Source organism: Sciurus carolinensis, chromosome 14, assembly GCF_902686445.1.
Source record: "Sciurus carolinensis chromosome 14, mSciCar1.2, whole genome shotgun sequence".
Taxonomy (NCBI): Eukaryota; Metazoa; Chordata; class Mammalia; order Rodentia; family Sciuridae; genus Sciurus; species Sciurus carolinensis.
Genome location: NC_062226.1, coordinates 55,146,524 through 55,173,767, shown reverse-complemented (window position 1 = coordinate 55,173,767; position 27,244 = coordinate 55,146,524). Strand labels below are relative to the sequence as shown.

The 27,244-nt window shown below is 38.2% G+C and overlaps 1 protein-coding gene across 1 annotated transcript in view; it reads left to right on the top strand.

Moving 5' to 3' along the window:
- The first annotated feature begins 250 nt into the window (after window positions 1-250).
- Window positions 251-27,244, top strand: part of Snapc3 (small nuclear RNA activating complex polypeptide 3) — a 32,431-nt gene continuing 5,437 nt past the window's right edge. Inside the window, exons 1-5 of the mRNA XM_047525806.1 lie at window positions 251-582; window positions 1,272-1,349; window positions 12,184-12,268; window positions 19,434-19,538; window positions 22,103-22,252. Of these exons, the coding sequence (XP_047381762.1) occupies window positions 266-582; window positions 1,272-1,349; window positions 12,184-12,268; window positions 19,434-19,538; window positions 22,103-22,252 (735 nt within the window). The 5' untranslated portion in view covers window positions 251-265. The remainder of the gene's footprint in view (window positions 583-1,271; window positions 1,350-12,183; window positions 12,269-19,433; window positions 19,539-22,102; window positions 22,253-27,244) is intronic.

Sequence of the window (27,244 nt, the reverse complement as noted above, 5' to 3'; positions counted from 1 at the left end):
GTCGGGGCGGAGAACCAACCAGACCAGCCAGGCCCAAGAGAATCGCTGCACCCCGCGTGGAGAACAATGCACAGGGCCCTGCCCACCAAGCCTGGCGAGGCCGCGCCCGGAGCCGCCGCCGAGCCTGCCGGGAAATGTAGTGCGAGCAGCGGCGCCCGCACAGCGCCGCCGCTTGCCGACTGGGAGCGGAGCACGACTACAAGTCCCGTCACGCTCCGCGAGGCTCTGCTCGCTAGACTTCTGCAGGGAAGTGAGTGCGGCGAACATGGCTGAAGAGTGTCCGGGCGTCCCAACGTGCAGTGGGGTGGGCGGCCGCCAGGACCTGGACCCCAGCCCTGGAGGCTGCAACTTCCCAGAGTACGAACTTCCCGAGCTAAACACGCGCGTTTTCCACGTGGGCGCCTTTGGGGAGCTGTGGCGGAGCCGTCTGCGCGGGGCCGAGGACTTGTCGCTAAGGGAGCCTCCGGCACCCGCGCTGCCCGGGAGCCGAGGGATTGCTGATTCTGATCTGGAGGATTCCGCGGTGGCCCGGGATCTGGGCTGCAGTCTGGAGGCTGCGGCCGAGCTGAGGACGGTGTGCGGGTGAGTGCGGGTCAAGGACTTAGCATCTTGTCAGGCGGGGTACTGACTTGCCCCCACGATCCCCTGGGACTCGGCCTGCGGAGGGCCTGTGGTTTAGACCTGCGATCGGAGGACCGTCCTTGCAAAGCTTCAACCCCCTGGAACCTTCCTGGAACCCCGAGAAAAGTCCCGGAATCCGAATGCATACAGTTTCTTCGAGTTAGAGTAAAGGAACAAGACAGCAGCATAAACGTCTAATTTTTCTATTCAATGATTTTTAAGGTCCTGTTAATAAAGAAAAGCAGTCAGGGTAACAGCCACGGTTATATGCCACAGACACTTTGACAGTGGAAGAATCTGAAGTAGTGATGAGCCTTGAGGGGACTTAATCAGAGAAGTGTTAAAACTCAACTGTGGTCTGTTTGGGGGACCTTTTCTATTACTGAAAAATTACCAAAAATTTCCTTATGTGGGGTGAAAATATAAAAAATAACTTTTAATGAGCTCTGTCTTGACCTACCAGGACTGACTGCCTTCATTTTAAAATATCCGCACAGAAATTATTGCCTTGACTTCCTGCATCCTCCGTGTTGCCTGCTGAATTTTATCTGACCTTTTAATTATTCAGTGATGTATTTAGGGCGTGCTCTTACTATTGACAAGATGCTTGGGTGACTTTTTAAAGTTTTTATTTTTTCTTTTTGTCTCAGTCTTGATAAACTGAAATGCCTTGAGGAAGGTGAGGATCCAGAAATTATTCCAGAAGATACTGACCTGGTGACTTTGGGGTATGGATGACTTTGCCTATGTCATATATTGTTTATTTTTAGGTGCGGAGGCACACATACTACCACCAGTGCATATGCTATTCATTTAAACATTTTTTGAACATTATATTTTGAAAAGTTAATTAGTAATTTAGAAAGTTAATAAGTAATATTATCCATATATCCACCCAGTAAATTCAACTACTGTTACCATTTGGCCATATTTGCTTTGGCTGTGTATGAGAGGCAGCTATATGTCTTTTTCTTTTGCTATACCATTCAATAAGTTGCAAACATTATGATAATTTACCCCTAAGTTTATAAGCATATAGCCCCTATAAGTGTCGTTCTCTTACATAATCAGGGTGGTATAACACCTAAGAAAATTAACAGTAAGTGTATAGTCTCTAATATCCAGCCCACTTTCAAATTTGTATTTACTTAGTGTATTTACAAAGCTAGTTAAGCTGCTTAGATTTGGGGTGCAGGCTAAATACTCTGAAAGTGTGTCAGTATCTGTGGTAGAGGACTAGTTATGGTTTTTTAATCTTTGACAGATCCATATTTTTGTGAAATATAATTAAAATGAGTGTTTTTGGTTCTTTTTAACGGTCCTGGGGATCAGACAGGGCTTTATGTATGCTAGCCAAGTGCTCTACCACTGAGCTACATCCTAGCCTCACAAGACGAAAAACAAGTTCAAATTTTTTATCATTTTTTAGGGGGGAAGGCTATTGAACTCAGGGACACTTGACCACTGAGCCACATTCCCAGCCCTATTTTGTATTTTATTTAGAGACAGGGTCTCACTGAGTTGTTTAGCACCTGGCTTTTGCTGAGCCTGGCTTTGAACTTGTGATCCTCCTGCCTTAGCCTTCTCAGGCACTGGGATTATAAGTATGTGCCACAGCACCCAACTCAAAGTTTTTATTGTTAATGAAATTCAACAGACATAAAGTTACTCTCAGCTTGTAATGAAAATTTCTAAATGCTTACTCTCCTTTTCTATTCAGATTGATAACAAATAGCCCTCAAATCACTTCCAATCTGCCAGCTACATTTTGAGAAGCATTGCTCTATGATAATGCTATAGAGAAATTGTGTATAATAGTGAAATTTGTAACTGCTAGTTCATGGCCCACTGATTTATACCACCTCAGCTATGTTTTGTCATCCTTCATCCTACCCATTCTGCTGCCCCTTAAGTATTTAGGCAGTCATTTCAACTCTGCCTTGGTTTCTTCTGTAACAATTATCAAATCTGTTTCCTTGATCCCTACTACTAGTTTTTGCATTAATAATGCTTGGAGTACTATGAAAGACTTCTGTCATCCTAAATCCCATCATTTTCCTTTTTGATTTATCCATAATGCTATCACCTGAGCTTGCTATTTATGTAGAAATGCCAGTGTCTCTACATCTTCTGTATGAAAAAAATTCAGACACCTTTATCTAGATATTGAAGCTTTTCACAGATAGTATCTCAAATGCGTCTTCCCAGACTTTTTTTTTTTTTTAATTTTTATTTTGAGACAGTGTCTCACTAAGTTCCTGAGGCTTTCTTTTTTTTTTTTTTTTTTTTTTGGTGCTGGGAATCGAACCCAGGGCCTTGTGCTTACAAGGCAAGCACTCTACTGACTGAGCTATCTCCCCAGCCCCTCCTGAGGCTGACTTGAACTTGCAGTCCTCTTGCCTCGGCCTTCCTAGCTGCTAGGATTATAGACATGTGCCATCAAGCCCAGCCAGATTTATTTTCAACCACTTACTCTCTCAAATGGCTCAGGATGCACATGACCTCTTTCTCGTCTGAAACCTACTCCATCTTTAAGACCCTGTGATTCCTTTCCAGAGCATTGCAGCCCATCCCTCCCTTAGGAAATTGGTGTGTTTAAACTGCCTTGAACTCTAACATGTCTAAAGTCTTGGGAAACTCATGAGAGTGCAGACTCCTTCATCCATGCGTTGTCTTAAGCCTACTGTACTGCCTTGCTTCAGTTGTTCTGTAACTATTGTTGATTGATTAGTTGGATTTGTCTAAAATGTCCATCTGATTGTGTTACTTCCTGGTTCAAAAACTTCTAATGCTCTTAGGCTAAAGTTACGAGTCCTTACGTGGCTCACAAAGGCCTGATAGAATGGATTTTGCTGATCTTTTCATTTAATCTCTGTGGTATTCCAGCCATATTGTGCTGTGTTTCTGTTCCTTGGAATGTGTTCTCTCCCTCTAGGTGTTTGCCTAGAACAGTTACTCTTCCTTACCCTCCTGACCTTGCTGACTTCAGCTCATCCTTCAAGTCTTAGCTAAGTACCAAGAATCTATTCATTTGCTTGTATAAATTTGTGTAGCACCCCTTGCCTCTCTTTTGAGGTACTCATCACATTTATGATACACTTTTGAAATTTTTTTGTCCTAGCTATGCCTAAAAGTTCCATAGACAGGTCCAGGGATACAGATCAATGGAAGAGTGTTTGCTTAACCTCCTTGAGGCCCTGGCTTCAATACCTAATATAGTTTTTTAAAAAGTTCTATAAGCTATATCTGTCACACTTATTGCTAGCCCCAGGTCCTAGAACTGTGGCACATAAAAGGGAGTCAATAATTTGTAGAATCAGTGGAATAAATGAAACTTTCATGTATGACTGTGAAAGTGAATTTTAGAAATAGACTGAAGAAAAATGGTTGGTGATAATCATAAGTGAAGCAGAATTTTTTTTTTACTATAGTTAACCTGTTAATTGACTTTAAAGTATTTTATTAAGCCATGTTAAATAGCAATGTTAAGATTATTTAGCACATTGCTTCCTCTGCTTTCCACTGCTAGGTCACATGGGTCTCCTTCATTGTCTTCCAGTCCCTCCAGTCTTAGGTTATGTGGGTCAAATTATATATATCATCTAACATAAAAGGCATCAGTGGAGTACTCAGCTGGGATTGTTTTGATGTACTGCAAAGCCATTGTATTTTAAACTTGTTAATATTAATCTTAATGATCCTGTAAAACATTAGACTTGTGGCAAAAGCCATACTTGTGGCAAAAGCCTAAATCTTTGTCTCTTCCTCCTCTAAACCTTCCCTTCTCTACTCTACCAAAAACTTAATATAAAAAAAACCTTGAAACAAGTAAATTTCTGGTGCCCCCACCACCACCCCACATCCGATGTAGGAACTACTTGACTCAATTTATGCATATAAGGGGGAAAAAGGTAGTTGTTAGAGATTTGATTCTTTGATACACTCTCTTTTAATCTATAACAAGTAAATAACTATGTCCAACATTTTTGAAATTTTTTTGACCACTTAAAACAGAAGATTTTAATTTTGGGGAGTCAGAGAAAGAGAATTGCTACTATGTACCTTATGCTATTAAAATTTACCTGTTTCTCAAGAGCTTCAGCACCCTTACAAGTAAATTTTTTTTTTTTTTTTTTGACTGGAGGTTTAACCCAGAGGGGCTTTATCACTGAGCCATATCCCCAGCCCTTTTTTCATTTTGTATTTTGAGACAGGATCTCGCTTAAGTTGCTGAGGCCTGGCCTCAAACTTGTGGTCCTCCTGCTTCTGCCTCCTGAGCTGCTGGGATTACAGACATGCATCATTGCACCCAGCAAGCACCCTTACTTTTAATCGATAATAATCTCAGTTAGATTATTCTGCCCATCCCCCTCACTTCTGTGGCCAATAAAGCACTATTTACTGATCCAGTATATACTGGGATATATACTGAACCAGTAAAAGATAAAGGAGTCCTGCAAGAAAAAGAGAACCACAAAATTGGAGGCCTTACAACTCTTGGCCGATAACCAAAACAATCGTGAACAACTTTTGAAAACCAAATTCTTGTATATCTGGACTTTGACAGAAAAGAACACTATTAAATTGGGAATCTTGTAAATGACTCCCAAGTATCACTGAAACAAACAAGAAGAAATAAAATCCAAAGAGGACTTACCGAAGAAAATCGGGAAACAACTATTTATTCAGATCAACTTCTTTACCCCCAGAAAATAACCAGCCCAGAAGCAAGCTTAGGTCTATACTCAACACAATTGAATATACTCCAACAAGCTTTTGAGGGTATAGAAACACCCTGAAGTAGAAATTTTAAAACTAAGTGGAAGGAAATATAAACAAAGTAGAAATGATGAAGAAAAGGAGAAATGAAAAAATCGATGACTTATAAGAAAGAAATGAAAGAAAAAGGTAAAATTATAAGTAAATAAGTTATAAGATACCCAAGAGAGATACTCAAATGAAAATTTAATAAGAGTCAATAAAGGAAGGCACTAAAACAACCAAGAGAATTGAAAATTATATACACAAAAAAAGGAAAATGAGAAAAAATGTTGAGAATGCAAGACAGGTAAAGATGATATATTATGAGAGTCCCTGGAAAAGAAAAATAAAGCAGTGGACCAGAAATAATGTTTAAAAATAGAATCTAAGAAAATTTTCCATAAGGGGAAAAAAAAAGCTAAGTTTACAAATTGTAAGGCTCACTGGGAGAAAAATTAACCCAGAATTATCAGCTTGAAAATATAGCTTGGTAAAACTTCCATATTTATCAGAGATAAATATAAAATCAAGAAGACTTCTAGGCAAAAGCAGAAGATAACCTACAAAGTCAAATTTACAAAAAGTAGATGTTTCAGAGCAAGACTGCAGTGTAGCATTATATTTTAGAACACTCAGAATTTTATTTATTTTTGTTTGGTTTGTGATGCTAGGGTTTGCATCACAGGGCCTTTCACATGCTAGCTAAGTGCTGTGCCACCGAGCTACACCCCCAGCCATTGAACTAAGTATTTTATATTCAGTTGAGGTATATAAAGTATCAAAGGTATGGAAAAAGTTTTTCAACATGCAGGAACATGAATAATTGCTGCAACATTTCCGAGGAAAGACAGGAGGATGAGTCTCATCTATTAATGATTCAGAATTTTTCAGCAAATGACTGATAAGGTGAGGATAAGGGTACGATGGTTTAAGTATAATATGGCAACTAAAAGAATGGGAGAAGTAAAGAGGCTAATGTGTTGGGTTTAAAATAATTCTGAGGGGATGGGGAGAAACTTAACTCAAAGAGGCTAAAAATAGAGTTGGACAAAAGTATGTCAGAGGGGCTGGGGATATAGCTCAGTTGGTAGAGTGCTCGCTTTGCAAGCACAAGGCCCTGGGTTCCATCCCCAGCACTGCAAAAAAAAAAGTATGTCAGAGACCAGACCCAATGCTCCAAGGCCTTGAAGAAAGACAAACTTTCATCTTTTTGATGGTATTGGGGGTTGAACCCAGGGCTACATGCATGTGAGGCAAGCACTCTACCATTGTGCTATATCCCCAGCCTGTCTATTTATTTGTCTATCTTTTCATGTAAGGTCTTGCTAAGTTGCTCAAGCCGACCTTGAATTTGTGATCCTGCTGCAGCCTCCCTAGTAGTTGAGATAGCAGGTGTGCGCCACTGCACCCAGTTCAAGAAAAACTTAATTAAAAAAAAATAAAAGGAAAATTTAATTGTTTTTATGAAGTAAACATGGCACTGATGCTTAATCTAGATGAGGATAGTACAGTGAATGAAAACTTGATACCAATATTACTCAGTGCACAAAATATCATATGAGTGAACACCATATTAAGACTATGCCGTTTCCAAGTGGGATTTATTCCAGGAATGGAAGTTTGGTTTAATATGAAGACATCTAAGTCTAAGGAACAAATCATTTATTTTCAGAGATGCTGAGAGAGCCTTAAAAACATTTAACACCATTCTTTCTAAAACACTCAAGGAAATAGAAATTGGAAGGATGCTGTTCTGACATGGTAAAATATACGTAACTTAGTTGTAAACCAAGTATCTTATTCTAGACAGCAGTAGTCCAGGAATTTCAACTAAGATCTGAAGGCAACTATCTCCACTACTTTGCAACATTGGTATTAGCCATGCAGTTTATTGGAAAAATCAATTAGGTAAGAGTAGGTGAAGAAGTAGAAACTCCATCTGCTGACGAAAATCCCAAAGAAATTAATGTTAAAACTAAATTAAGCAAGGAATTTAGTGAAAGAGCAGAATACAAAATGATGCATATAAATCAATAGCCTTGCTGGACACAGTGTTGCATGCCTATAATTCCAGCTCCTCAGGAGGCTAAGGCAGGAGGATCACAAGTTGAAGGCCAGCCTGGGCAACTTAGTGAAACCCTGTCTCAATAAATAAGAAGGGAATGTAGTCGAATGGTAGAGCATTTGCCCAACGTTTGTAAGGCCCTGGGTTTGATCCTCAGTATTGCAAAAAAGATAAGAAAGAAAATGAAAAAATAGCCTTTATATACTGAAAAAATATAACTAGAGGACATAATATTAGAGAACATTTCATTTACAATTGCAAAAAAAAGTCAAATACTTACAAATACATTTAACAAGAAGTATATAAAATTTATGTGAGGAAAATTTTAAGATACCCAGAAGACTTGAATAAATTGAAAGAGAATTCCCAGTTCTTGGGTAGGAAGACTAAACCCTTGAATGAGTCAGTTCTTTCTGAGTTAAAATTCATAAACTTATAAGCCCAATAAAAATATTATTAATAATAAAAGTTATTTAATGGAGTTAGACAAGCTGATGATAAAGTTCGTATGGAAAACATGGAAGAAGACCTAAGAAAATTTGGGGTGGGGGGGATTATAAGGAGTAGTGGTTTTACTAGATAATAAAGTACACATAAGTCTTTTTCAGACAGTGGGGACTGGCTCATGAATAGAAAAACAGGATAGCACAACAATAGCAAGTCCAGAGATAGTAAAATACATAAGAAAGTTAAGTATGATGCTATACTCAAGAATGCGCTCCAGGCAGGTTAGCAATCAAAATATAGAGAATGAAACATACAAACCTCGGTGTAATAAAACTGATTGAAATTCAGAGGAATTTTTTTAATATCTTTATTCTGTTTATTTTTATTTGGTGCTGAGGATCGAACCCAGTGCCTCACACAAGCTAGGCAAGTGCTCTACCATGGAGCTACAACCCCAGCCCTCAGGTTAATTGTTACAATTGACTACCTAATACTAAAAATCTTTTTCGTGGCTAAATAAACAAATAAAGTCAAAAGACAACTTCCAAACTTAGAAAAAAATATTTATAACATACACCATAAATAGCTAATCTGGGCTGTGGCTGTGACTCAGTGGTAGAGCACTTGCCTAGCATGTGTGAGGTACTGGGTTTGATTCTCAGCACCACATATAAATAAATGAATAAAATAAAGGTCTATCAACATCTAAATAAATATTGAAAAATAAACAGCTAATCTCTCTAATATGCGGAAACTTAAAAGTTGAGGGAAAAAAGACATAAACTAATAATTCATACACACACACTGCGCCCCCCCCACCCATACACACACAAAAAGATAAAAATAGGGGCTGAGGGTGTAGCTCGGCGGTAGAGCCCTTGCCTTTCGTGTACAAGTCCATGGGTTTGATTCCCTGCACCAAAAGTTTTAAAAATAAAAATGACAAAACATTTTTAAATGTTCTATTTACCACACACATTAGAGAAGTGAAAATTAAAATTGCACTGTGTTGCCTTTACTAGTCTATCAGTGACATAAGTTTAAAAATATTTAAAAATATTTTGACAAGGCTATGAAAACAGGTGTTTTCAACTATTGCTGATGAGATTGCAAGTTGGTCCAGCCCTTCTCTAGAAGTTTCGTAATGTGTCACAGAATTACCTCTAGACTTCCCTTTTGACTCAGCAGTGCCACTTATAGCAATCTATACTGAAAATATCCCTCCAACAATAAGAAAATAAATGTGTTTGAGGTTATTGTTTGTGTGCAGTTACAAAATATTTGAAAAAATTATCTCCACGTACATAAAAGAACGTGGAGATCCACACAGTGGAATATCCTCCAGCTATAATAAAGGATGAAGAAGGATGAACTCAGAGTGATTTCCAGGACATACTAGTAAGTGAAGAAAGCAAAACCCCAAAGCATATGCCACCCTTCATGCAAAACGATGATGTGCTGGGTATAATTTATTGGCTCTCATCTGCAAATTTACATTTTTATTGCCTGTTCTGTAAAAATAGACCTTGACCCTTTAAATATTTTTCCTTTTCAAACTGGCACATTGTTAGGCTGTGCCAGTAAAAGGCAATGAAGAGACCTTGGGGCACTTGAGGGGTCTGACATGCTGGCTCAGCAGGATCCTGCAGTGCACATAGCCTCCCAGTGCCCAGCCCCTGCAACATACTGCAGTTTTTCCCTGCCACCCACTCCCTTAAACAGTTTTTCCTAGCACCATTAAAGATGGATTTTCAGCAAGGTCCACTGATAGAGCACTGCAGCAACTTTTTTGGCAACTTTTTTTGCCATTCGTTGAGTCATACCCAGGTCCCCTCTAGCAGGTCTGGATCTTAGTCCTTAGGGGAGAAAAGGACTTCTTGGGCCTTCTTTCTCAGCCCTAGGGGTAGGGTATTCCTTTTATCTATAATTCCTATATTCTTTAGAGTTCCCTTTTCTTCCTTGCAAATATCTCTTTATTCCAGTCTTTTGTTAAAAATAATTCTTTAGATTAAGCTTTCTCTCTTCAAATTACTGTTCAGTTTATTCCTCCTAATTGAGCTCAGAATGATACAGAAGAAGCTAAAATAAACAGATAACCTGTTTATTTGAACAGAAGAAAGGGAAAGAATAAACCAGAACTATAGAGATTGACTGCTTATAGGAGATGGGTGGGAAAGGGGCAGAAAGAAGAAAGAATGTGGAATCAGGTTAGTAAGAACAAAGAGGGCTTGACATCTCTGACTCTTTAGTACCACAGCAGTTTCACATTTCACATACCCCAGAAGTAATCAGACAAAACCAACCAGGATGTGGGGGGTGGGGAGGCGGGGTGCAAATGGAATAGAAAAAGCCTGACAAGTGAGCCTAACTATTGTAAATGAATAACATGACAACACTGCAGAGGTGGGGAAGAAGGAAGGATTTAATCTAGGACATAAGGAGATCTCCATGCTGATGTAAGACTGAAGCCAAAAAGAATTGCTCAAGAGCTAGTGTTTCTTACAGGAGTATAGGTTAGCAATCCTATAACTACTTCATGGGATTTATTTTACTAGAATTGAACCAATAAGTAGATTGCCAATCATGAGAGCTGGGTTTCTCTCTAGTGCAAAAAGAAGTTAAAAACAAAGAAAGGGTGAAGGCTACAACAAATCCTGTGATTTTAGTTTGGTTTCCCTCATATACACATCCCAGACTGGGGATTGGGCCTGGGGTGCTCTACTATTGAGCTACATTCTTGGCCCCTTTAATTTTTAGTTAGTTTTTGGTACTGGGGATTGAACCCAGGGGCACTTGATCACTGAATTATCTCTCTAGCCCTTACAATTTTTTTATTTTGAGACAGTTTCATTAAATTGCTGAGGCTGGCCTTGAACTTGTGATCCTCCTGCCTCTGCCTCTTTAGTCACTGGGATTATAGATATGTGCCACCATACCTGGCTTATTTTTTAATTTTGAGACAGGAACTTACTAAATTTCCCTGGCTGACCTCAAACTTGTGATTCTCCTGCCTCAGCCTCCACAGTAGCTGGAATTACAGTAGCCACCACACCCATCTCTTGATTTTAAATATATTACAGAAATAGTTATTTGTATATGCATGAGTCAGCATACATATGTATGTTTTCTTCCTGTGTCAGCTGAGAGGCCTTAGGAGCAATGACTTCATTAAGGAGAACACTTAGTACCCTGGTACTTGTCTTTTTAACAACTCTCTCCAGTAGAGGAACTATTCATAGGACAGGTGGTTGATTCCAGGATTAAGACAGGAAAAATACAGAATGAGTCTTGGACATCTGGTTTCCCAAAATAAGGAAATGCTTGAAAGATCAAGGCCTTGAGCAGAAGCCAACCTGAAGGAGCTCCTAATGTGACCAAAGCTGAAATAATTTGAGAATTAAGTAATGATAATATTAGATTTTAGCCTATTGAATAAAATGGTATTCTATATATTTGCAGTAATGATTAAATAAGTAAAGGGGGAGAAAAAGGTCTTCATAATAGAATTTCAGTGATTAAAAGTAGAATGAGGGAAATAGAGAATCACCTTTAGGCATATACCACAGTAATAAATGCTGCAGACACAATCTAGTGGTGAATGCCAGAATTCCTGGGTGAAAATTTGAGGAGAGGAGATTTGCATTGTCTTGAAGTTCTCTCCCTTGAAGTATTTATCAAGTTCAGAGAAAAGAAAGTGTCTTTTTAGTGGAGAACCTAGCAGACAGGAACTTAACCAAGATAAACATCACTAGCAATATTGATGTGTCACCATCACAAACCTCTTGATAAACTGCACTGAGGAGGAGATTGTCATTCTGTGGTATTCTTGCCAGAGATGTCAGATTTACTCCACAATGAAACCCAAATCCAGGGATATTCTCTAAATTGATGAGAGTTCTTGGAAAGTGTCAAGAACGTGGAAGACATGGGGAGACTGAGAAACTGACAGACTCAAGGGGAGGAGGGAAAAATAAGTGATGCTACATGGGATCCTGAGTAGGAATCTGGAATGGAGCAGCAGGTAGGCATCGAATTAAATTGTATGAAGTTTGGAAAAGGTCTATAGTTAATAATGTTATATTAATGTCAATGTCCTGTTCTTGATCACTTCTCTGATCATATAGGATGTAAACTTAGGGGAAGCTGGGCAAGAGATATAAAGGAACTCTGTATTATTTTTGCAACTTTTCTTTGTCTAAAACTAGTCTACAATAAGAAGTTAAATATTAAAGATGTTTTTGAAGCCTCAGGAAAGAATGTTGAACCTTGATTTTTTTGTATAACAACAGGGTTAGAAAGAGGTTCTTGGAACATCGGGAAGAAACCATAACGATAGATCGTGTTTGCAGACAAGAAACATTTGCATATGAGATGGTAAGATTCTCATCTTTTTTACCTATTTCCCATGAAACATGCAACTATCATTGGATGCTATTAATAATGACTGTATGGTAGCTTTGTATTAGATGTGCTTAGTTGAAACACTCCATTGAGACTAGGAACTAGTTAGAGAAAAGGCCTCGAAGAACTCAAGTAACCACATATTTGATCTGTCAGATCTCTCCCTTTAGCTCAGCTTTTGGTTTGGTCTTACTCTCACATACAAGGCTATATTTCTGCCTTTTTTACCATCCTGTTCCTAGACTTTTTGTTCTGTTTCTGATTTTACTTTAACCACATTCTTAATCCTAATCTTATTATCTCATGTGTAAAGCCCTAAGAAAAATTTAAGAAGATGAATATTGAGAAATTAGAGGCTACTAGACACATTGAGCTCAGAACCTGCCATGTGCCAGACCTTGTGCTGGGCACTTGATAGTACCGAGGGCAGGAATTCTCTCCCACTTTTTAAAAAGTTATGGTAGAATTTAACATTAACATAAAAATTATTGTTTTAACCACTTTTAAGTGTTAAATAAAATAAAATTAAGTATATTTCACAATAGTATGTAGTCATCGCCAGTATTTCCAGAATTTTTTCATCACCCCAGACAGAAATTCTGTACCCACTAAGCAAAATTCTCGTCTCCCCACAGCCCCTGGCAACCTCAATTCTCCTTTCTATCTCTATGAATTTGCCTATTCTAGACACCTCAGTTAAATGGAATCATACAATATTTGTCCTTTTCTATATGGCTTATTTAGTATCATTTCTTTAAAGTTGTGCAGCATACTTTGCTTTTAGTGGCTGAAGGTACTATTCTCTTGTATGGATACACCAAATTTGTCAGATATTGATGGACACATGGGTTGTTTCTACCTTTTGGCTGTTGTGAATATTGCTGCTGTGTACATCAGTCTATAAGTATCCGAGTCCTTCTTTTCAATTCCTTTTGGCATATACCCAGGAGTAGAATTGTTGGGTTATATGGTAATTCTATTTTTCAATATTTTTAGGAACCCCAAACTTTTCTGTAGTAGCTATACCATTTTACATTCCCATTAACAGTGAATGAAGGTTCCAATTTTTCCTTACTGTATCCTTGTCAACACTTCTTTTTTATAATCGCTATCTTAGTGGATATGAAGGAGCATTTATTGCAGTTTTGATTTGCATTTCCCTAATTAATAATGATGCTGAGCATATTTTCATTTACTTTTTGGCCATTTGTATATTTACTCTGACAAATACCTAGTGAAGTTATTTGCCCATGAGAGCTATCACATTGTTGAGTTGTAAGAGTTCTTTTATAATCTGAATAGATTATAAAATCTAGAATGTTACCATATTCTGATTTGAGAATAGTTTCTCCCCTTCTTCAGATTGTCTTTTTACTCTTTTGATGTCCTTTGACGTTTTAAAATTTAATGAAATTTCAGTTTATCCACGTTTTTTTCAATGTCTGTGCTCTTCGTGTCTTGTGCTTAAGATAACATTGCCAAATTTAATTATCATGAAGATTCTCCTGTTTTCTTCTAAAGTGTTCTAGTTTGAGCTTATTAATTAGGTCTTTGATTCATTTTTTAGTTCATTTTTACATGTGATGTAAAGATTTGCCTTCATTCTTTTGCACATATAAACCCATTTTTCCTGGGACCATTTGTTGAAAGAAACCATCCTTTTCCCTATTGAGTGATCTTGGAATCTTTATGAAAAGTCAGTTCTATATAAATTTCTTCTTTCTATTCCATTTGCCTGTGTGCCCATCCTTATACAAGAACTACGCTGTTTTTATTACTGTAGCTTTGTAATAAGTTTTGGAATCAGGAAATTTGAGTCATCCAACTTTATCAAGATTCTTTGGGCTCTTCAAGGTTCCTTGAAATTCCTTATGAATTTTAGCCTAGGTTTTTCTATTTCTGTAAAAAGTACCACTCAGATATTGATGGAATTTCATTGAATCTGTAAGTCACTTTGGGCTATTGTTGTCTTAACAATATGAAGTCTTTGAATCTATGAACAGAAAATGTCTTTCTGTTTATTTAGGTCTTTAATTGCTTTCAGCTGTGTTTTGTAGTTTTTAGTGTACTCCTTGGTTAATATGTTGTTTTCATTACTATAATGATATCTCTGAGGCAGATGAACTTTACAAAGAAATGATGTTTGTTTAGCTCAGGGTTTTGGAGGTTTAGCGGCATGGCTGTGGCACTGTTCTAGTCAAAGTGTGTCAGAATTCAATGGCAGGAACATGTGCTGGAGCAAGTGATCACATTTCCAGACAGGAAGCAAAGAGAGGCTGAGTAGGGCCCAACTTATTGTTTTTATAACAATTTACTCAACAAAAACTAACCAGGCTCCCACAGAAATGCCTTAATGCCTTCAAGAGCATAACTTTGACTGCCCATAGGACCTCCTACTAGGTCCCATTTTCCAAACTTTCCATAGCTCCTCCTCCTTAGGGACCAAGCTTCCAACTTGAACCTTTGTGGGACACTCAATCTTGTCCAGACCATAGCAGTTAAATTTATCCTTGAGTATCTTTTTCTTTTTGATGTAAGTGGAATTGTTTTCTTAATTTCTTTTTCAGATTGTTGATTGCTGGGATATAGAAATAATTCATTTTGGTGTGTTGATTTTGTATCCAGCTTCTTTTATGAATTTGCTTATTAGCTGTTTTGATTTGTTATTGGTTTGTGTGTGTGTGTCTGTGTGGTGTGTGTGTGTGTATTCCTGAGTTTTGTACTTCTACGACCATGTCATCTATAAACAGAGATAACATTATTTCTTCTTTTCCAATTTAGTCACCTTTCTTCCTATCCTTCCTCACTGCTTTCCCCGTCCTGTGGCTAAAGCTTGTTGTTTAAGAGTGGTAAAAGTGCACATTTGTCTTGTTGCTGATTGATGTTACAGTGAAAGTTTTGTCCTTCACCATTGAATATGACGTTAGTGCTGGTTTTTTATCTATATATGACCTTTTGTGTTGTGTTGAAGAAGTTCCCTCCCTTCTCTTCCTCTTCTCTTTGATTTAGTATTTTTGTTGTGAAAGAATGTCAGGTTTTGTAAAAGACTTTTTCTTCATCAATTGAGGTGATATGCTTTTTTCTTGTTATTCTGTGAGTGTGTTGTACTACATTCATTGATTTGCTAATGTTATACTTCTCGCAATCTGAGAACAAACCCCACTTGGTTGTAGGGTATGATCCTTTCAATGTACTTCAAAATTTGTTTCTAGTATTCTGTGGAGGATTTTTGCATTTCATATTCATAAGGGATATTGGCTTGTCGTTTTCTTTTTTGTGGGACCTTTGGCAATGGTGTCAGGATAATTCTGGCCTCATGGAATGAGTTAGGAGGTGTTCACTCCTTTTCAGATTTCTTCTGAAGAGCTTGAGAAACATTTGGTATTAATTCTTTAACTATTTTGTAGAATTCACCTTGTTAAGTTATCTTGTCCTGGACTTTCCTTTTTTTGGTTGTAGATGGACAGCATGCTTTTATTTTGTTCATTTATTTTTTATGTGGTGCTAAGGATCGAACCTAGCGACTCACACATGCCAGGCAAGCAGTCCACCACTGTGCTATGACCCCTGATAGTTCAGACTTTCCTCTTATATCCTTTTTCTGCCAGACATGGTGGTGCACATCTATAATACCAGCCGCTCAAGAGACTAAGGCAAAGGACCTCAAGGCGCTTGGTGACAATTGTCTCAAAATAAAAAATAAAAAGGGCTCTCGCAAAAGAGGTGAAAGACCTCTACAATGAGAACTACAGAACACTAAAGAAAGAAATTAAAGAAAACCTCAGAAGATGGAAAGATCTCCCATGTTCTTGGATAGGAAGAATTAATATTGTCAAAATGGCCATACTACCAAAAGTGCTATACAGATTCAATGCAATTCCAATTAAAATCCCAATGATGTACCTTACAGAAATAGAGCAAGCAATTATGAAATTCATCTGGAAGAATAAGAAACCCAGAATATCTAAAGCAATCCTCAGTAGAAAGAGTGAAGCAGGGGGTATCACAATACCCCATCTTCAACTCTACTACAAAGCAATAGTAACAAAAACGGCATGGTATTGGTACCAAAATAGAAAGGTGGATCAATGGTACAGAATAGAGGACATGGACACAAACCCAAATAAATACAGTTTTCTCATACTAGACAAAGGGGCCAAAAATATGCAATGGAGAAAAGATAGCCTCTTCAACAAATGGTGCTGGGAGAATTGGAAATCCATATGCAACAGAATGAAACTAAACCCATATCTCTCACCATGCACAAAACTAAACTCAAAATGGATTAAGGACCTCGGAATCAGACCAGAGACTGTGCATCTTATAGAAGAAAAAGTAGGTCCAGAGCTTCAACATGTCGGCTTAGGACCAGACTTCCTCAACAGGACTCCAATAGCACAAGAAATAAAAGCAAGAATCAATAACTGGGATAGATTCAAACTAAAAAGCTTTCTCTCAGCAAAGGAAACTATCAGCAATGCAAAGAAAGAGCCTACAGAGTGGGAGAAAATCTTTGCCAATCATACTTCAGATAGAGCACTAATCTCCAGAATCTATAAAGAACTCAAAAAACTCTACACCAAGAATGCAAATAATCCAATCAACAAATGGGCTAAGGAAATGAATAGACTCTTCACAGAAGAAGATCTACAAGCAATCAACAAACATATGGAAAAATGTTCAACATCTCTAGTAATAAGAGAAATGCAAATCAAAACCACCCTAAGATTCCATCTCACCCCAATTAGAATGGCGATTATCAAGAATACAAGCAACAACAGGTGTTGGCGAGGATGTGGGGAGAAAGGTACACTCATACATTGCTGGTGGGGCTGCAAATTAGTGCAGCCACTCTGGAAAATAGTGTGGATACTCCTTAGAAAACTTGGAATGGACCCACCATTTGACCCAGCTATCCCACTCCTTGGCCTATACCCAAAGGATTTAAAATCAGCATATTACAGAGATATAGCCACATCAATGTTCATAGCTGCTCAGTTCACAATAGCCAGATTGTGGAACCAACCTAGATGTCCTTCAATTGATGAATGGATAAAGAAGCTGTGGTATATATATACAATGGAATATTACTCAGCCATAAAGAATGATAAAATTATGGCATTTGCAGGCAAATGGATGAAACTGGAGAATATCATGCTAAGTGAGATAAGCCAATCTCAAAAAACCAAAGGACGAATGATATCGCTAATAAGTGGATGATGACACATAATGGGGGGTGGGAGGGTTTAGTGTTAGGGTTAGAGTTAGGGTTAGGGAGGGGGGCAAGAATGGAGGAAGGAAGGACTGTATAGAGGGAAAAGAGGGGTGGGAGGGGTGGGGGGGAAGGGAAAAAATAACAAAATGAATCAAACAGCATTACCCTATGTAAATTTATGATTTTACAAATGGTATGCCTTTACGCCATGTACAAACAGAGAAACGACATGTATCCCATTTGTTTACAATAAAATAATAATTAAAAAAAAGGGGCTGATGGTGAAACTCAGTGGTAGAGTGCCCTGGGTTCAGTCCCCAATACTGCCAAGAAAAACAAAGATCCTTTTTCTGTGAAATCAGTAGTAATGATTTTAATAGTTTGAGGCTTCTTTCTTTTTTTCTTAGTCAACAAGAGTTTTTCAAATCTGATGTTTTCAAAGAATCAGATTTTATTTTATTTTTGTTGTTTTTTTCTATATCATTTTCTGCTTTGTTTCATTTATCTCCAATGTATTATTTCATTTTTAATCACTATTTTTTTTTAACTTTCAGTTATAGATGGGCAATACCATATTTTATTTATTTTCATATGGTGCTGAGGAACGAACCCAGTGCCTCACACGAGCGAGGCAAGTTTTCTACCGCTGAGCCACACCCCCAGCCCCTCTCTGCTATTGTTGATCTGTATTATTTCCTTTTTATTCTCTCTCTGCTCTTGTTAAATGAAGAGTTCTGTTTGTCTTATTAGGTCAAATTGTTCAAAGTGTTCAGTTCTTCTACTTTATTAATCTGTCTTTTTTCTGTCCATTTTTATCAGTGAAGTATTAAAATTTCTAAACATTATTGTAGAACTGTTTCTTCAATTCTTTTCTTTTTTTTAGAAACAGGGTCTCACTAAGTTGCTGAGGGCCTTGCTAAGTAGCTGAGGCTGGCCTCAAACTTTTGTTCTCCTGCCTCAGCCTCCCAAGTCACTGGGATTATAGGTATGCCCCATTGTGCCCAGCTGGATGGCACCTTTATTAATATATAATGCTCTTCTTTGTCTCTTATAATCTTTTGGCTTGAAGTTTGTATTGTCTGACCAAAAAAAAAAAATACAGCCAGCAACAACTGTCTTTTGGTTATTATGTACATGGGGTATCTTTCTCTATCTTTGGAACTTTCCAATCTGTATCTAAAGTGTCTTCTAGAGAGCATATAGAAACAATGCTTTTTTTTTTTTTTTCTTTGTACCAGGGATTGAACCTAGGGACACTTAACCACTGAGACACATCCCCAGCCCTTTTTTATTTTTTAGTTAGAGACAAGGTCTTGGCCAAGTTCCTGAGGCTGGCTTTGAACTCACAATCCTCCTGCCTTAGCTTGAGCTGCGGGGATTACAGGCACGCACCACTGTGTCTGCCAGATCAAGGATTTTAAATCCATTCTACCAGTCTGCCTTTCTAATAGGAAAGTTTGATCCATTATATTTGAACTACTTACTAATAAGAAAGGCTTTACTTCTGCCAGTTAATTATTTGTATGCCTTATATATTTTATGTATAGGATTTTTGTGGTTTGCCATTTTGATTCTCTGCTTTTCTGTTCTGTAGGTATTTTCTAGTGGTTACCTTAGTGATTATAATTAAATCCTGAGTGTGTGTGTGTTTGTTTGTGTGTGTGCACGCATGGTGTCGCACTGAGAATCAAACCCAGGGTCTCTACCAATGATCTACATCCCCAGCCCTTCTTAGGTGATTTGTGTACACATTGCCAGCAACATTCTATGAAATAAATATATTCTGTTTTTCATAGAAGATGAAACTAAAGCTTAATGTCAAACCCAGAGCTGTTTAGTAGCTCTTGCTACTAAACATTGTACCGTATTACCTCTTATCTGAGTTACAGTATCTGATTTCAGGGTCTTATCTTTTTTCTGCAGGAATCACATGCGATGGGGAAAAAACCTGAAAATTCAGCAGACATGATTGAGGAAGGAGAACTTATCCTATCTGTGAATATCTTGTATCCTGTTATATTTCATAAGGTCAGTAGTAAAACCTTTTAGATTTCATTGATAATTATTTTTGGATTATTGTGCTGGGGACCGAACCTGAGGCTCTGCACATGTTAGGGATGCACTCTGCCACCGAGCTATACCCCTCGCCTCTCTACAAGTCACTTTTCATAAAGGGTTTAATTATTCAAAGAGACATTCCTTAGGGTTCAAAATACCTTTATTTTATTTATTATGTGGTGCTGAGGATGGAACCCAGGGCCTCATGCATGCTAGGCAAGCGCTCTACCACTAAGCCACAACCCCAGCCCAGGGTTCAAGCCTTTTTTTTTTCAAGCACTCTACCAACTGAGCCATATCCCCAGCCCCCAGGATTCAAAATAAACGCAAGTGTATACTGCCTATCAGACATCTTATTTTTAGAGCTGACAATCCGTATTCTTGGATTATTTTGGTTTTAATAAGGAATAACAGAAATAAGGTCAAATTTCAGACAGTCTATTGATTATAATTACTGGATTGGAATGCATACCTGATTGCTTCACTAGATGCACCTGAAAGTATATAAATCCACAGTGCTTCTTACTCAATATTTTAAAAAAAATTTTTATTTGTTCTTTTTAGTTGTATATGGCAGTAGAATGTATTTTGATGTATTATAAATACATGGAGTTCAACTTCCCTTTCTTGTGGTTGTACATAATGTGGAGTTTCACTGGTTATGTATTCATATATGAACACAGGAAAATAATGTCCAATTCATTCTACTTTCTTTCCTATTCCCATCCTGCCTCCCTTCCCTTCATTCCCTTTGTCTAATCCAGAGTACTTCTATTCTCCCCTATCCGCCCTTCCCCCAAACACACTCACATTGCGTGTTAGCATCCACATATCAGAGAGAATGTTTGGCCTTGGTTTCTTGGGATTGGCTTCTTTCACTTAGCATGATAGTCTACAGTTCCATCCATTTATCAGCAAATGCCATAATTTCGATTCTTTAGGACTCAGTAATATTCCATTATGTCTATGTACCTATTCAGTGAATTCTTGAGGATGGGGTTCTTCGTTTTTTGTTTTGCTTTGTTTTTCTATTTTTGGTAGTGGGGAGTGAACTGGTGCTCTGTCACTCAGTTTCATCCCAGCCCTTTTTATTTTGAGGCAGGGTCTTGCTAAGTTGCCCAGGTGGGCCTCAAACTTATGGTCTTCCTACCTCAACCTCCAAGTAGCTGAGATTACAGGTGGCATGAGTGTATATTCTTGAGTCCTCAAATAGGTGTGTCCTAAACTTCCATGAGTTCTGATTGAAATATTACTGCACTGCTGTCCATAATGGCCCTTGCATTTAATCCTAGTGACCTGAGAGGCCAGTATGGGAGTATCACAGGTTCAAGGCCCACTTCAGCAATTTAGTGAGACCCCATCTCAAAATAAAAAACTGGGGATGTAGCTCAGTGATAAAGCGAACTAGGTTCAATCCCCTGTACCAAAAAAAAAGAAAAAGAAAGAAAAGAAAAGAAATATTGCTATGCATAAATTGTACTTATAAATAAACAGGCTTTTATGAAGTGTCTGGAGTATACTTAATAGTATTTACCTTGTTTGATTAATATCTCAAATTCCCATTTAAAAAAATGAAACTTTTGGGCTTATAACCTAATTGCTTGACTTCAGTGATATAATTTTTAGGAGAATTTAAAGACAGAGGTGATAGATGTGGCAAATGAAGTTATAGTCTGTAGGCTCTTAATCCTTGAGTCAGTTTAGTGGCAACATGGCCATACGCTTAAAGTAGAAGAGTGCTGTGGCCAAGTATTGCAATTGTACCCATGGAATTTTAATTTGTGGATGTGATTGAGAGAGAGATAAAAGCCATAGAAAGATGTTTATTACTCACATTTCCTAAGAGGAGACGGCATACCACACAGGGCTACAGAGGGAAGTACCAGTCTCAGTTCAGAGGCAGAAGGGAGAGGGGAGGCCTAGAGCACAACTTGCAGGGATTTTCTCCAGCCACAGCAAGTTAGAGCAGAGGAAATATTTAGGACTCTCTGGTTTCAGTAATTCTAGTGAATTGGGGGCATAAGCCTGGCCCTTATCATCTGGTGCCTGACCCTGGTTAATATAGTCTTGATTGAAGGGTTACTCAAAGGAGGTGGTTTTGGAATATGGGCTATGAACCACGGGGGAGTTGTAAGCAACTTTTACCATTAGTTTGGTGCTGTGATTCATGGAAATGAAATAGATAAATATACAGTCTGAGAAAACAGAACACCAGGTTATGAGGATTAAGAAAATCAGGAACTTAGCCAGGTGCATGTCTGTAATGCCAGCAACTTGGGAGACTGAGGCAGGAGAATCAAAATTTCAAAACCAACCTTAGCAACTTAGAGAGGCCTTAAGCAACTCAACAAGACCCCATCTCAAAATCAAAAATAAAAAGGACTGGGGATGTAGCTTAGTGGTTAAGCGTCTCTAGTACCAAAAAAAGAAAAAAGAAAATCAGTAACTTCATTTAGATCTGTTCATGACAGAATTTGTGGTTTAATTGCTTTTACTATAAGTGGACATTTACTTATTTACTGTTTGTCTTTTAGCACAAAGAACACAAACCATACCAGACGATGCAGGTATTGGGCAGTCAAAAGCTTACGGAACTGAGGGATTCCATTTGCTGTGTCAGTGACCTCCAGATTGGTGGAGAGTTCAGCAACACTCCTGACCAAGCCCCTGAGCACATCAGCAAAGTAAGTGATTGCCGCCGCCACCCCCCAAAAAACAGCAGTGAACTAGGGAAGTGGTGACCTCTCTGGCAGGGTTCTCATCGGCGCTTTCTTTTGATTCCATCAAGCTCTGCCCTGTCTTTCCTTCCCTTCATCATCAGAACTTTTTCACAGAAGAGGTGATATTGTTTTGATTTCCTCCTCTCTCATTTATTTCTCATCTATTCTAAGAACACTCCTCCTCACTATAGCATTTTTGTTTTTGTTTTTGTTTTTGGCACTGGGAATTGAAACCAGGACTTCGTGCATGCTAATCAGGTGCTCTACACTGAGCTACCCAGCCTCACTGTAGCATTTGACTTTGCTGTTCACTCTCTCCTGCTTCAAACTCTCGGAATTTCAGTCTGTCATAACTACCCTTAGCATAAGATTGGAGTCCATTCGAGAGCCTCAATAGTTAGTACTCCATCTTCACATTTCACTGAGTATAAAAGGGCCAGTCAGTACAGTGACCAGTACCACACAGGAAGATGATAGATGGAGTTGGTCCTTGATGGTGTTTGTCCTGTGGTACTCTCCACAGGACAGAGAAACCTTGGGTACCCCTGGAAAAGGAACAAAGTGACAAGCTGGCTGCCCACAGAATTTTCATTGCTTACCTAAGCAAGATCTTTCTGCCTTTCAGCATTAGAGCACAGGTGAGCTAATTCTGTTACCTAATCCAAACCCAGACTTAACTGGCCACTGAAGGAGAGAGAATCTCTTCTGTAGAATTGTAAAGAGGCATTTAGAACAGCCAAGATGAGGATAGAGTTTGGATGAGAACCAACACAGTGTCCTGTTTGCTAGTTCCTTTTCCACCAGCCACATCAATTTTTAGCTCTTCTTAGTTTGACATATAAGGCCTTTTAAAATGACAATCCCCAAATTAACATTCCATATTCCTCATCCCCTACCTCTGCATCTTGGGCTTCATTCATTCACAGTGAATTTGTGTGTCTTCATAAAACATCTCACTTTGTTATGCCTCTGGGTCTTTCAACACCTCCATGCATCTGGTGAGTTCTTACTCATATTTCCAAATCCAGCTCAAATTCACTACATACAGCTTTTTTTTTTTTTTTTTGACAATCCTCTCCTTGCTCCTCTACACCTTTTCATTTGTGTTCTGCTCATATTACAATAAACTTTGCGGGTTTGGTGTGTGTCGATCTGACCCACACACTGGCTGTCTTCCAGTCTTTTCAGTGACTGACATGGAGACTAGCATCATGTCTCGTTACAGATTAAACTTAAAATATTTTTGAGTTATGTTGAAATTTTTTGAAGATATTTCGGTTCTTCAGTGCTGCCATTTCAGTGCTTTTAGAGGTAATCAAAATGAGAATAAGTGGAATTTCAAGATTGTGCATACCAGGAAATATGAGATTTATCTTTTGTTCAAAGGAGAAGCAAGAAGCAAATCTTCTTCAGAGTTTCTTAATCTTTCCTTCACAAAGTGTAAATACAAAGTGATAAAATCAATTTAACAAGAAAAATCTGAATTCATCCTTGTCATTTCAACCTTGTCATCAATACACAGAGTAGTTTGAGTCAGATCTGGGAATCAGTTTTAATCTCCATGAAACCATGGAGATTGTTTGCAACCAGGCTTAGTCAATTTATAGTTTGTACATTGGTGCGAATGCCTTGTTTTCTAAGCAGGGGCTAAATGACCTATGGTTCTGTTTAAAAGTATTTACACATCTACTGCTGTATTGTTTCTGCTTCTTCCATCTGGTAAGATAATAAATTCTTTTATTGAGCTAAGTATATGAGAATTACCACTATTTTACAGGTAAGGAAGAGTTCAGAGTACTGTTATGAGTCACCCTAGTTCAGTAAGCAGCAGTGGAAGCTGAGGCAGATCCCTGTCATTTCTCCTTCAGTGCCCCACGTTCTTTCTTCTTTCTTAGTTTAACATATAAGACCTTTGGAGTTGGTCCTTGCTGGTGTTTGTCCTGTTGCTGGGATTGTGCCTGGTTTTAGATGTCTTTCTCTCCCCTTTTGTTTACTCAGTCCATGAGTGAGATCTTAAGCAATGCTGAGTAGAATACTTCAGAAGACTTCTAGTACATGGACCTCATGGAATCTGTTCAGAGACCTGTTTTGTTTACTTCTGGTTCTTCAGCTATATTTTAGAAAGGTGAATGCTTATAAATGAGATTTTGCTAATGCTTTTTTATTTTGTTGACTGGCATTTGTATTTTATGGAGTTTTTAAGGTTTTTGTTGGAAAGTTTTAAACATACCAACATGAAATAGTATAAAGAACCCTTATGTACCCATTACTCACCTTCAGTAGTTCTCAGTGTCTTGACAGAATTATTTTATGTGTTCATCCCATGGTAATGTAACACCAAAAAAAATTGAGAATAATGGAGTTCTCAAGCTGTCAGTGACAGGGATATATTTGGCATATATTCCACTGGCAACTGTGGAACAAATTAGGAAGCTATAGCTTTTGTAGCTGAGGAAATAAGAATTTTTATTCCAACCAATAAATATTTTTTAAATAAAATATTTGATTAATTTCTTATGTGATGGGACTAGCTAGGAGAGTTTGGTCATTGTCATTAATCTCTTTTAAAGCCTTAAAATGTAATAAGCTTTGCTGTTTGTTTTTGATCCATAATAGTTCAAGAATAAAATAGGTTAAATAAATAACATCAGTGCCAGTAGCCAAATGCACTGATGCACAACTGTAATTGCAGCAACATGAGAGGCTTGAGGCAAGAGGATAACAAGTTTGAGGCCAGCGTAGGCAGCTTTGCAAGACCCTGTCTCAAGATAAGGTCTGTGCTTCTTCGGCACTTCTTTTCTAGGACCATTTCCCTCACAACAGATTATAAGAATATCTCTGAAGTTCTAATGTAGCTGATTTGAATGTTTTCAAGCAAGTAAACTACTAATAGATGACCTGAAATTACATATAAGAAATGACTTTGTCAAATGACCATACTAGTGATAGTTACTTTCTAAAATGAAAATAGTAACCACAGACTTAGGTTACGTTAGATTAATAGTAAGTGACGTTTTTGTGTCCCCCAACCCCCTCGCCCCCTGTGCTGGGTATGGAACCCAGGGCCTCATGCATGTTATGCAAGCATGTTATGCAACTTACTCCAGCCCTTTTAAAAGTTTTTATTTTGAAACGGGGACTCATTCGTTAATTCTCTCAGGCTAGCCTTGAATTTGTGATCTGGTAGCTGGGATTATAGATGTGTGCCTCGTAATTAATTATGTCAGTAGGCTTTAAGTGACTTAAATCACTTAAGATGAACTTGTTTATAAGTATTTTGTAATGAGCAAAATTTTATATGCACCAAACTTGTTACCAGAAGCTCAGTCCTTGTCCCCAAATGCCAATCCAATAATGAGGACAAGGAAAGTTTTATTGCTTTGCTAACAGAGTCTGTGATTTTGAAATCACAGGGGAAACCAGAGGGCTTTGAAAGAGGTGGTTTAAAGGCTACATTTCAGCTTTTCCTTGTTAGGGGTCATGATTCACTTGTAGACTTGAGAGCTAGCCATGCCTTAAGTCTTCTGGTGCCATCCTGAAGTCTGAATTACTTTATTCCTGTGGTGTGTGTGTTTAAGAACAGATACCTTGGCCTAGGCTGGGAAGAAGGGTAATCTTGCTTTCCACCAGGGTTAGGGAGGGAGAGAGGAAGAGAGAAAGGGGGAAAAAAAAAGTGGCAGAGCAGCAGCAAGGGTTATGTTCAAAGCATGAAGTGGACACTCATTACACTTTGCTTCCAAAATAAAACAAGTTATTCTGTCAGAAAGAATTTTTATTTTAGACCCTAGTTTCCCACTTTGAGGGTTTTACAAGTGTACTAAGTAATAATTTGGTGTTGTAGCAGACAGAAATGGCATTAAGTACATTCTGTCTTTTTATCTCCACAACAACCTGTGAGGAATGTGATGGCTTTACTCCTCTTTACAAGAAGAAACAGGGTCAGTGAGATTTAGTGGCCTGCCCAAGGTGAAACAGCACAACCAGTCTTGCAGGAGTGTCTGACACCAATGTAAGATGATGTATAAATGGGGGAGTAAAGATATTTAAGAAGGAAAGATCAAAGCTACAAAGAAGAGAAATTGTAGTATTAGGGTAAAGCTATTTTAATATCTGAAACTTACTCTTGCTTTTGATTCTCACTGCAGTCCTTGTAAAATACCCTAGGAGACAGTATTATTCTCACTTTACAGGTGAGGAAGCTGAAGTCTGTGGAAAGATTATTATGTACCTAGAATCACAAAGCTAGTAAGTGACAGGTTAAGGAAAAAAACTCAGGTCCTCTGTTCCTCAATCAGGGGTCTTTTTCTAAGTATAGATAAAGGACAAATCTGGTTGCATATTTTTCCTAGAAAGGTTTATAAAATACTTATGACCTGGGCCCCATTCTCAGAGGTACCCATTTAATGGTCTTTGATGTTTTTGTGATTCTATTAATAAGGACTGATTGGTGGAAAGTCTGGTAGAGTGAAAGTTAACTATCAAAAGATTCAGACTGATTGTGCCTACTACTGTGGTGCCCAGGGCAAGATTATTTGAAAAATAGAAATCCCAGCAACTCTGGAGGTGGAGGCAAAAAGATTGCAAGTTCAAAGGCATTCTCAGCAACTTAGTGAGCCCTAAGCAGCTCAGCAAGACCCTGTCTCAAAATCAGAAACAAAAAGGACTGGGGATATAGTTCAGTGGTTCAGTACCAGTCCAATCCCCGGTACCAAAAGATAAAAAAAAAACCACCTCTGGCAATAGGGTAAAATTGAAAAAGCCTTGAAAGCTAACATAGCACTTTTTATATAGTAGGTTCCTATTAAATTTTAGACAAATTTATGACCTGAGTCTATCTTTAAAGTTTCATGAAGTTGCTATAATATATGTGATTTTATGCTATATAAATTTTAAATGCTTAGAGCAATTGCATAATTAAGAGTAGGCTTTCTCTCAATACCATTTGTTTTCTTGTAG